This window comes from Pipistrellus hanaki (genome assembly GCF_964339955.1).
Source record: "Pipistrellus hanaki genome assembly, chromosome: 1".
In the NCBI taxonomy this organism is placed as follows: Eukaryota; Metazoa; Chordata; class Mammalia; order Chiroptera; family Vespertilionidae; genus Pipistrellus; species Pipistrellus hanaki.
Genome location: NC_140503.1, coordinates 31914202 through 31926898, shown reverse-complemented (window position 1 = coordinate 31926898; position 12697 = coordinate 31914202). Strand labels below are relative to the sequence as shown.

At 38.0% G+C, this 12697-nt stretch overlaps 1 protein-coding gene across 2 annotated transcripts in view; it reads left to right on the top strand.

The window, feature by feature from the left end:
• Positions 1 to 12697, top strand: part of PPM1A (protein phosphatase, Mg2+/Mn2+ dependent 1A) — a 47250-nt gene that overhangs the window by 18691 nt on the left and 15862 nt on the right. For both annotated transcript variants that reach the window (XM_084883267.1, XM_084883266.1), the window contains exon 2: positions 9212 to 10065. In XM_084883267.1, coding sequence (XP_084739393.1) covers positions 9232 to 10065 — 834 coding nt within the window. In that variant the 5' untranslated portion in view covers positions 9212 to 9231. The remainder of the gene's footprint in view (positions 1 to 9211; positions 10066 to 12697) is intronic.

The window sequence follows — 12697 nt, the reverse complement described above, 5'->3', positions numbered from 1 at the left end:
CGGTATGTGTATGCTATATTATCTGTGGGTACTCTTTGAAATACATTGTTGATCTGAAAACTTCATTTCTAGAAAATTCCTTAGTTTTCATGTCTTTGAATATTGCTTTTCCAGTGTTTCCTCTTAATCTTTGTGTTGTGTTCTAGTCCAGTGGTTGGCAAACCATGGCTCGTGAGCCACATGCAGCTCTTTGGCCCCTTGAGTGTGGCTCCTCCACAAAATACCACTGCTTGGGCGAGTCTGTTTTGAAGAAGTGGCGTTAGAACAAGTTTAAGTTTGAAAAATGAGGCTCTCAAAAGAAATTTCAATCGTTGTATTGTTGATATTTGACTCTGTTGACGAATGAGTTTGCTGACCACTGTTCTAGGCAATTCCTAAGCATTATTTTCCAATTTACTAATTTACACCTTGAGTTTATTTGGCCTCAGTTTTTGTTTCTCTGACTGTGTTTCTCCTGTTCACATTCTCTCTCTTTGCGTCTCTGTTTCTCTCTTTTAACAGCTACCTATTCTGGTTTGATTTATGAATTTAAAAAAAAATTTCCTTCATGTCACTGTTCTTAACTTTAGGAGGCTCCTAAACATACGTCTTTTAAGTTACTTACAAATTGTCATTCTTTCTATTATTTTTTTTAATCCTCACCCTTGGATATGTTTCTCTAGCATCAGTGTGAGAGAGAAATACCAGTTGGCTGCCTATTGTACACACTCCGACTAGGGTCAAACCAGAAACCTTAGGTATTTGCCCTGATGGGGAATGGAACCTGCAACTTTTTGGTTTATGGAATGATACTACTACCAATCAACTGAGTCACCTGGCCAGTGCTATTTTTTTCTTCTAGATTGAATTCCTACAATTGGGTTTTTTGGCTGTCCATCTTAATTTTCCTTATATACTGGTATGTTGGAATTCAGTTTTGCAATCTCATGTTAAATAGAAGTTATTAGTTTTGTTTTCTTGCTTTTAAAAAAAAATCTTTTATTGATTTTAGAGAGAGGAAAGAAAATAGAAATATTGATCAGCTGTCTCCCACACATCCCATCCCAAGGATCAAGCTCACAACTTCAGCATGTGCCCTGACCAGGAATCAATCTGGGAGGCTCCTGATGAATGGAACAATGTTCAAACAACTGGCCACACAACTGGGCTATTTTTTCTTTTTCTTTTCACCCTTCTTATTTAATGTTTTTTGTTTTGTTTTGTTTTGTTTAATATATTTTATTTTGATTTTGTACAGAGAGGAAGGGAGAGAGATAGCGAGTTAGAAACATTGATGACAGAGAGTCATCGATTAGCTGCCTCTTCCACACCCCCTATTGGGGATGTGCCCACAACCAAGATACATGCCATTGACCGGAATCAACCCAGGACCCTTCAGTCCCCAAGCTGATGCTCTATCCACTGAGCCAAACCGGTTTCGGCTCTTATTTAATGTTTTTGCATGTGCCTACATCTTGTCCCTGGGGTACCCAGTCTGAACCATGTCTTAGGTTAAACGCTTGGTTCCCCTCATTATTGATAACAACATCAAGATTAGTCTTATCTCAGACTGTCAGAGAAAGACAAATATCATAAGATCTCACTTATATGTGGAATCTAATGAACAGAATAAACTGACAGACAAAATAGAGTCATGATCTATGGAACAGACTGACAGCTATCAGGGAGGAGGAGGAGTCTGGATGAAAGACGGTGAAGGGATTAGCCAAACAACATATATACATAACACATAGACTTAGACAAACAGCATAGTGATAAGCCAGAGGGAAAGTGGGAATGTAGGGGGATAGCTAGAGGAGAGCAAGGGGGCTAGGGATTGGGGATGAAAAGATACTTTGCTTGGGGTGATGGGCGCACGATGCAGTGTGCAGATGTTTTGCTGAGTTGTACACTTGAAACCTGTATGGTTTTGCCAACCAATGTAACCCCAATAAATTCAACTTTTAAAAAATGATTAGGCTTATATATCTCTATACTTCTGTTCACTAAGCACATACTAGTAACTTCAGTAAACCTGGGGTCTATTCCAGCCTTGTACAGTACATTGTTAGTTCCCTGAAGAATGTGGACTTCTCTCTGTCGCTGTTACTTGAGCCCAAGTTTCACAGTTTCAGCTTCACAAAGTTCTTTGTATCTTAAGAGTGTATCATTAGCAAAGGTAGCTTGGTCTCTAATGTTCTGTGTTATCTACTTTAAAAAAAAACATTTGAAACAGAGAAGCCCTTCAAAATGTAAATATAACATTTATATGAAAGTCAACATTTAAAAAAAAAAAGTCAACATTTAAAATTAATGTATATAATACATATCCTTCAGAAAAGTACCAGTTTGCTCTCCTGCGTAAGAAAAGGATATATTTCTACTTCTTTGCCAATAGTGGGCTTTAGATGTTTACTATCTAAGAAAAGGTAGTGTCTTTATCCTGAGGCTCTCTTAAAGATCTTGAATCATTTCTTGTTGATTTTTAAATTAGATAGATTTGGTTTTTCTCTAAGTGATTATTACCGTATTTTTCGGACCATAAGACGCACTTTTTTCCCCCCCTGAAGTGGGGGGGAAAAGTCCCTGCGTCTTATGGTCCAATTATAGCCTACACATATACTGTAAAAAAAAAGTTTTTTTACTTGCCCGGCTCTGTGTGGTCTCTGTGTGCTTGCCCGGCTCTAAAATGGTTCTAAATGCTGCTGTTTACTTTACAGGGTTGATTACATGTGTTTATGACTGTGATGTTGGGTTTTAATACACATAAAATATTTTAGGACACTGTTTGTTTCAGAATCTTTTTTTCTTCATTTCCCTTCTCTAAAAACTGGTGCGTCTTATGGTCCGGTGCATCTTATGGTCCGAAAAATACGGCATTTCCAATCTTATTGAACTTTCTTTATTCCTAATGTTTTAGATTTTGAGTTTGCCATCATATAATCATTATCTGCAAATAATACTTTGATTTTGTCTCATAATTTTTGCCCCTTTAAAAAAATCTTCATTTCATTGATCACTATTTCTAGACATTGCTAAATAATAGGGATAAGAGCATGTATCCTGGTTTTCTGGAAATTGTTCTAATCACTATGCTCCCTGTTTGGCTTGAAATGTATATATTATCATATTATGGAATGAATTTTATCAGATTCCTTTTAGCATATAAAGAGATGATGTGATGTTTTTTTACTTGGAACTTTTTAAAAAATGAAACATTAATAGGTTGGCTCAGGGTTAAATTCCTAAAATGTATCCTCGGTGATTTGTAAAAAATGCTTATGTTTTACTTAGGGTTATTTACATCTGTATTAATGAGTGTATTTAGATTATAGGTTTTTTTAGTGCTATCTTTGTCAGTTTTTATATCAGTACTAGTGGCCTGTTACACGAAATTCTTGCACAGGGGTGAGGGGAGTGTTCCTCAGCCTGGCCTGCACCCTCTCCAATCTAGGACCCTTCAAAGGATGTCCTACTGCCAGTTTATAGGAATCAGGCTTAAACTGGCAAACATCCCTCTCACAATCTGGGACTCCTAGCTGCTGCCTGCCTGCCTGATTGCCCCTAACCACTCTGCCTGCTGGCCTGATCACCCCCAACTGCCCCCTCACCAGCCAACTCACCCCCAACTGTCCCCTGTGCCAGCCTACTCACACCCTCCTGCTGGCCTGCTTGCCCCCACCTTCCCTCTCCACTGGCTTGTTCACCCCCATCTGCCCCCCCTGCTGGCCTGCTCACTCCAAACAGGCTCCCCCCCCCCCCCCCCCCGGCTGTCCTGATCACCTCCAACTGGCCCCCCTGCTGGTCTGCTTACCCCCAACAGCCCCTGCCATCCCATCCTGGCCTGATCACCCTTCAGCTACCCAAGGTCCCAGCCCCTCCTTTTTTTCTTTTCTTTTCTTCCCCCCCCCCCCCCCCCCCCCAGTGTCTCCTTGAGCAGAGGCCAGGGCTGGCTGGAAGCAAATATCTAGGATTTATTTATCTTCTATAATTGAAGCTTTGTAGTCTTGAGTGGAGGTTAGGATAGATGGGAGCTTGGCTTCCTCCATCGCTGGAGGAAACCCAAGCCTCCTGCTCAGCTCCAGCTCCGTGGCCGCCACCATCTTTGTTGGGATTTATTTATCTTCTATAATTGAAACTTTGTAGCCTTGAGCAGAGGCCAGGGCAGGCAGGAAGCTTGACTTTCTCCATTGCCAGGGCAACCCAAGCCTCTTGCTTGCTACAACTCCACGGCTGGCTGCTATCTTGGTTGAGCTAATTTGCATACTCACTCCTGATTGGCTGGTGGGTGTAGCAGAGTGATGGTTAATTTGCATGTTTCTTTTAGTGTAGATTATGGTAGATTTGTGAAAAATGGGGAGCTTTCTTTGTAAACTTACAGAAAATTTGAAAAGAGTACAATGAACTTTCAGATTTATGTAAATGGCCAACCACTGTTAGCATTAGCTGCATTTGTTTTATAAATTTTTCTACTCTCTGTGTATGCACATGCAAATTCTTTACACACACATACACACACACACACACAAATATATATAAACCAGTGCATGATCACACATTACACTTTGATATAATATCTTTTAGTTTTATTTAACCTGGAATGAATGGTTCTTCGGTCTTTTTGTTCTGGAACATTTTTTTTGAGGGATAGTTCTTCGATAAATTTCTAATTTCATTTGAGGGTTACAGGTCTTTATAAGCTTGAAAAAGTTTGGTAATTATTTTTCTAGGAACATTGTCAGTGTCCTTCATATTTTCAAATTTATTAGCAAAGAATTGTACAGTGTGTTTTATAAAATGTAAAACAAAGAAATAAAACCTCTTTCTATCTATGAGGTATGGATAGCCTGTTTCAGATTATTATTATTTTTTATTTTTTTTAGATTTTGTTTTAATTTTTTAAAATTTATTAATTTCAGAGAGGGAGAGACAGATAGAAACATCAATGATGAGAGAGAATAATTGGTCAGCTGCTTCCTGCATGACTCCCACTGGGGATTGAGCCCACAACCCGGGCATGTGTCCTGGGCTGGAATCTAACCTGGGACCCTTTAGTCCACAGGCCGGCACTCTATCCATGAGCCAAACCAGCTAGGGCTAGTTTGATATTTTAATAATTTTCTCAATTAGGCTAACTGGTGGTTTATCTATTTTACTCATTTGTCTCTCATAACTTATCATGTTTACCTTAATTTTTCATAATACACTCCTTCAGCTTTTCTTAAGTTTTGTGTGTGATTGATTGTACTTTTCACTACTTGAGTTGAATATTTAATTTACCAGTTTTCACTTTATTTTTTTATCCTTGCCGGAGGATGTTTATTGATTTTTTTTTTTTTTTTAGAGAGAGAGGAAGGAAGAGCGAAAGAGAGAGAAACAGATATGAGAGAGTAGATTTAAGACTTGGTGAGAACTAAATTTCTTAAGTAAGTTCAGAAACTTAAACTTTCATGGACAAATTGAATCTTTTTTGGGCATCTATTACTTATAAATATATGCCAATTTAATAATTTAATAAAATATTCTTTAGTAGTTCACTTATGGAAGATGACTATGTAAACGTAGTATTTGTAAGTAAATAATTCCTGGTAAGAATTATATTTACACAACCATCTGCTGTATGTATTAGCTATAGTTGGCTCCTACACCAGGATTCTATAAATTATTCAGAACTCCAGGAGGTAAGATTTATGAATTGCCTATTTTCAGTATATTAAAAGTTCAACCACAAAATTAGTTTGCCATGACTATATTGTACATTTGCTATTGAGCTGGACCTAAAATTTTATATTTCTAATATTTGTATTTCAAAAGTTTGGGTTTTGGTTTTAGGAAGTATACCCTATTTGTCTTCAAAGAATTATTTGGTAGTTTCATATGTCCATCTGGAAAATAATTTCTGGACTTTTCTATAAGGGAACAGGCTCCTGTTAGGTGATAATCAGAATCTAGATATGGCTACGTATGTAGGAATCTGTCTTCTATATATATAAAAGCCTAAGCGACCAAATGACTGGTCAACTGGTCGCTATGATGTGCACTGACCACTAGGGAGCAGACGCTCAATGCAGGAGCTGCTTCCTGGTGTTCAGTGTGCTCCCACAGCGGGAGTGCCACTCAGCTGGCCAACAAGTGCCAGACACAGGACTCATGACTGGCCGCAGCCCAGAGACTGCAGCAGAGCTGCAGCGAGCCTATCAAGTGGTGGCAGGCAGTCTTGGACTGCCGGTTTCGGCCCAATCCCTGTAGGCCGCGCGGAGGGACCCCACCGTGCACAGCTGTGCATTGGGCCTCTAGTGTAATAATAATTAGTTTCCATTTGCTGAGTGCATCATTTTTGTTAGACTCTATATGGCTACTTTGCACTCATAACCTCATTTAAGTCTTGCAACAATATTCAGAGATATTAATATGCCCAATTGCACAGATAAGGAATGCTAAATTAGTGGTCATCAAGCCTCTTAAACAGGGGTCTTCAAACTATGGCCCGCGGGCCACATGCGGCCCGCAGAGGAGTCTGATCCTGCCCGCCAGGTTTTTTGGGCAGTGAGCGCAGCCGAGGTGTTACAGTAGGAATTAGTAGTTCATATAGTCCGGCCCTCCAGCTCTCTGAGGGACCGTGATCTGGCCCCCACTTTAAAAAGTTTGAGGACCCCTGCTCTTAAATATAATACCTCCTCCTTTCTCTTTAGCCTAGCTAAAGGTATCAAGATGAGGCAATTTGCTTTACCTTCAGCAGATGGCTTACCTTCATCTGGCTCAATCATCTACTTACCAGACTTCTCTACCTCTCTAGGCATTATCTCTAATCTTTTCCACAGATACCTAGGTTCTAGCCCTATCCTGGAAATTCTGATTTGTTCATCTTAAGTTTTCAGAAGATCCACAGATAATTTTTGTGTGAACCATTGCCTTAGTAATAAGTGATGCTTTAGAGTCAGGCAGGTTTGAATTAGAGTCCTGATTCCTCTAAATTGATCAATTGAATGAGTTTGGCCAAGTTTTTTAGTCTCACGAAGATTCTTCACCTGTAAATTGGAAATATTATTATTATGTACTTTATAGGGTTTTTTGAGGAGAATGAATGAGATAATGCTTATAAAACACTAAAAAGTTTTAGAATTCTTAAGCAATGCCATTAAGGTGTCATCATGTTAATTTTTGTTCAGTCAAAACATTCACCCTACATTTACCAAAGTAATATGTATCAACTTTGTGTCAGAACAGCACTCTGATGAATACCAAGTAAGAAACGAATGGTGATTAGTTTTCATTATTTACCTTCCATTAGTGGAATTACAACAGGGGTAGAGGAGTAGGCAGGAGATTATTTTATAGTACCAGTTGACCAGACTTCTCTGCCAGTGTATTTGTTTGATCCTAGTAGGAAAAGGAACAAGGAAAGGTTGCTGGTAAACTATTTCATTTTTCTTTTTTTCCTTTTCTCTCCTACCTTCTTTTCAGAGCTTAGCATCACTAACTTCATCAATCCCCTAGTCTCATAACTGTACCCTGATTTATCTAGGTAATTTTTTTCCATTCCTACTCCCTACTACCCATCTCCCCTTCATCTGTCAAATTTCATTCTATCTTTTTTCAAATTGCTTTGTTTTCAGTTGTGACTCATTTGATGACTTGGACCCTAAGTCTCTACATTCCTAGACTATTACTCAAGTAAAGGCCAACCTAAATCCTGACCAACTGTCTTCCTGCCTGTGTGGCTCCTTTTACACCAGGGATTTTAGTTTTTGATTATTGCTAAGCATTAGATTAGGTAAACTTTCAGGCTGTCCACAGTGCTGTCCATTGTCCCTTTCGTCTCCTTTACAATTTATACCTAATGACCATCTATATGTATAAAAGTCTAAGTGACCAAACAACCAGTCAACTGGTCGCTGTGATGCACACTGACCACCAGGGGACAGACACTCAATGCACAGGATTGGGCTCTCTCCTGTTTAGATCAGGCCTGCGGGGATCGGGCTCCCTTCTGTCTGGATTGGGCCTGCGGGTATTGTGCTGAAACCAGCTCTCCGACATCCCCTAAGGGGTCCCGTATTGTGAGAGGGCACAGGCCAGGCTGAGAGACCCTACTGGTGCACAAATCCGTTCACTGGGCCTCTGGAAGAGTATAATAATAGTGATACATGCTATTAACACTAGATTAATAGAATACCAGTACATTACAGTAGATTAATTAATATGTAAGCTTTGTTATATGTATGTATAATTATTTTGCAACTTGAAATTTGAAGCTGGACCACTTATGGTAATTTAATAACTTACTGGCTATCAAAGACTGAAAAACCAATAGAATAGAAAGGGTAGAATTTAAGTAAACTTTAAAGGAAAGGTATGCTTTTTTTAAATAAGTAGGAAAGGCAAGGGATTGACATGGCTAAGACTTAAAAGGAAAGGGTGCAGATTTGGACCTTTGTGAATAGATCACTTTTTACTTTTTCAGAGGGTTGATGGAGTAGGAATAAAACTAGGTAATTTGGAATTAAACTTAAGAAAGTTTTAATGTTTCATTAAAATTTTTGATTTAGCCGAAACCGGTTTGGCTCAGTGGATAGAGCGTCTGCCTGGGGACTGAAAGGTCTTGGGTTCGATTCTGGTCAAGGGCATGTACCTTGGTTGCAGGCACATCCCCAGTAGGGGGTGTGCAAGAGGCAGCCGATGGATGATTCTCTCTCTTGGATGTTTCTAACTCTCTATCCCTCTCTCTTCCTCTGTAAAAAAACAATAAAATGTATTTTTAAAAATTTAAGATTTTTGATTTAGTAAGCCTTGCATATATCCTGTGTATTAACTTGGCTTTTTAAAATATATTTACACATACAACTTAATTCTGAGATTCCCTAAAAGATTCACATGTTTAATGCATCCCCAAATATGAAGCCTAGTTTATATAAGTTGATGGCTACTACCAAGTCTTTCTGCCTCAAGTGTTTATGCTTTGAAGAGTGTTGAATCTGCCGTTTTTATCCTGATACGTGAGTTCTTTCTGCCTGTTGTCCATTCTTAGCTATTCCTGGTCAGTCTTTCCTCCAATTTTTCCTTCTTAATATCTAGGTTCCAAGTAAGCAATACAATGAGTGTCTGCTTATCACAAGAGTTGTAAATTCTTATTGAAAGTTTTCTTTGTATCTCCTTCACTTTTAAAAGGTTGTTGTATATGTATTTTGATTACAAAATAGTTATTAATTTTCTTGTTTCTCTTCCTTTGCAGACCTAAAGGATCAAGACATAATGGGAGCATTTTTAGACAAGCCAAAGATGGAAAAGCATAATGCCCAGGGGCAGGGTAATGGGTTGCGATATGGGCTAAGCAGCATGCAAGGCTGGCGAGTTGAAATGGAGGATGCACATACAGCTGTGATTGGTTTGCCAAGTGGACTTGAAACATGGTCATTCTTTGCTGTATATGATGGGCATGCTGGTTCTCAGGTTGCCAAATACTGCTGTGAGCATTTGTTAGATCACATCACCAATAACCAGGATTTTAAAGGGTCTGCAGGAGCACCTTCTGTTGAAAATGTAAAGAATGGAATCAGAACAGGTTTTCTGGAGATCGATGAACACATGAGAGTTATGTCAGAGAAGAAACATGGTGCAGATAGAAGTGGGTCAACAGCTGTGGGTGTGTTAATTTCTCCTCACCATACTTATTTCATTAACTGTGGAGACTCGAGAGGTTTACTTTGTAGAAACAGAAAAGTTCATTTCTTCACACAAGATCACAAACCAAATAATCCGCTGGAAAAAGAACGGATTCAGAATGCAGGTGGTTCTGTAATGATTCAGCGTGTGAATGGCTCTCTGGCTGTATCGAGGGCACTTGGGGACTTTGATTACAAATGTGTCCATGGAAAAGGTCCTACAGAGCAGCTTGTCTCTCCAGAGCCTGAAGTCCATGATATTGAAAGATCTGAAGAAGATGATCAGTTCATTATCCTTGCATGTGATGGTATTTGGGATGTTATGGGAAATGAAGAGCTCTGTGATTTTGTAAGATCCAGACTTGAAGTCACTGATGACCTTGAGAAAGTTTGCAATGAAGTAGTCGACACCTGTTTGTATAAGGTAGCTAAACTTTTTTTTTAAGATAAAATAATTTTATGCCATCTTAATTACTATTCTAATATTGAATCATCTTAGAACCTGGTACTTCTCAGAAATAAGATTTTTGCCATAATTGCAGGATACTCTTCACTATGAAACTATAGGAACACTTTTTATAAATAAATAACCCCGTTACTGAATATGCAAGTTATAATCTGAATGTTTAGTCCTTTAGTAACCATAACTACTTGAGCTTTTTAATATTGTATAACATTGTCAAAGGTAAAACGATTATATAAAAGTGCATGTTTTAAAAAGGAGGATAGCAAAAGGTTAGGTCTCAGTATCTGTAAATGAAAAATATTTTAGAATTTTAATTTTTTATTTTTATCTTGTGATATCTCAGTATATTTATTGCTTTGAGACTGTGGTCTAATGAATCTATAGCACCAACAAAGAGAACTGAGTGATCAGTTGGTCTGATGTAATAGAAATAGTCTTGGACATAGAGTCAACATGAGCCAGCTCAACACCTTTATTTTACAGAGGAAGCTGAAGCCAGAGAAGGCTCTTTGACTTAGTCATACACACCTAGAATCAAGGCTTACTTCTATTACTTTTGTACTTTAGAGTATTGAACAAATTGTCAATTTCTCTCAGCTATTGAATGAAGATAATATCTAACTTGGGATTATTAAGGAACTAAATTAATGAGCTAATGTATAGATATGAAGTGCTGAGTTTATCAAATAGTGTGCACTGTGTACATGCTGTTCCCTATCCTAGAGAAGTTAAAAATGACTTCTAGAGGGTTATACAATTTATTTCTCTGGTAGCACTAAGGCTAGAATCTGAGCCTTGACTTAGAGTTAGTGTTCTTTCTACCACACTGTTCTCTCTTGTCAGTAATGCTCCTTGACTAAATTTTTTATTGTTTTAAACAAATATTGATTAAGTATAACTCTTCTGAGGCTATATGTATTTCATTTTCTTTTAACATACAGAAATAGAAAGTCAACATAATACCCTTTATAGTTTAAAATTTTTTTAATTTTAATTTTTGTTTATTCTCACTTGAGGATATTTTTTCCATTGCTTTTCAAAGAAAGTAGGAGGCAGAGAGACAGAGAAACATCGATGTGAGAGAGGCACGTTGACTGGTTGTCTCCCGCATGCACCCTGGTCAGGGATGGGGACTGAATCCAAAGCTGAGGTACATGCCCTTGACTGGGAATCAAACCCATGACCCTTTGGTGTGCAAGCCACCACTCTAACCACGGAACACATGTGCCAGGGCAATACTCTAGTTTTATATGCACACTGCCAGCTCTACTTAAACTTAATTAAAATCTGATCGTGCTTAGAGACCAGTTTTTTGTATCATCCAACACGAATCAAGTTTATGTAACATTCAGCATTTAAGTTAAAATCAATAGAGCCGCAACTTAATAGTGTACACTATTAATTTTTGAATTTGAGGAGAATCAAACAATGATGCATATGTTCTTTGTCCCTTTTATTTTTTTAAAAAAATATTTTTTATTGATTTTTGTACAGAGAGGAAGGGAGAGAGATAGAGAGTTTGAAACATCAATGAGAGAGAGTTATCGATCAGCTGCCTCTTGCACACCCCCCACTGGGGATATGCCCGCAACCAGGGCACATGCCCTTGACCGGAATCGAACCCAGGGCCTCTCAATCCCCAAGCCGACGCTCTATCCATTGAGCCAAACCGGTCCCGGCTCTTTGTCCCTTTTAGTATGCATAAAAATAGCATCTATTTGTTGGGGTTTTTTCTATAGCATTTGAGAATTAAATGCTTGATAGCTAAATTAAAAGCTGTTTTCTTAAGAGTTGTCAGATTCTGATATTAGTAAATATGGTTCAGATTCCACTTTTTCTCTTCTGCATTCTACTCTGTTTTAAAAATTATTCAGCCCTGGCTGTTGTAGCTCAGTTGCGTGGGCATCATCTCATGCACCAGTGGTTGCTGGTTTGATTCCTGATCAGGGCACATGCCCAGGTTGTGGGCTTAATCCTTGATAGGGGGCATACAGAAGGCAGCTGATTGATGTTGTGCTCTCAAGTTGATGTTTCTCTCTTCTCCCTTCCTCTCTCTCTAAAAATAAGCTATTCTCATAAAAAAATTATTCAGTACTTTATCATTTGCCACATTTTATACAATTTCCCAAGATTTTTTATTATTAAATCTTTGTATTGTTGCTTAAACTAATGATATAAGGTCGGTTTTCCCATACAGTGAGATTAAATAAAATATAAAATGTTAACTCCAATTACTAATAGGAAGGGAAAGTATAGGCACTCCATATTGATTCAAGTATTTTAATTATAGTATTTTGAATATCTAGGTGCTTTAAAAATGAATGTGCTTTCAAAAAGTTGTCAATTTCTTTGGATTTTGAAAGTTAAATCTGGTTTATAAACTTGATGTATATCTACTTAAGTAAATTAGCCTCACAATTTATTATAATTTTCTAAATGTAAGTTTGTCAAGTATATATGTAACTACAGGTCTTATAGTTAAAAACACCACTGGAATTTTCTATTTTCTTGAATTAAATGAATGTCTGTGTATATGTGTACTTGTCTTTAGGTATCATATCACTTCAAGTTAAGTAGGCCACCAACAAAT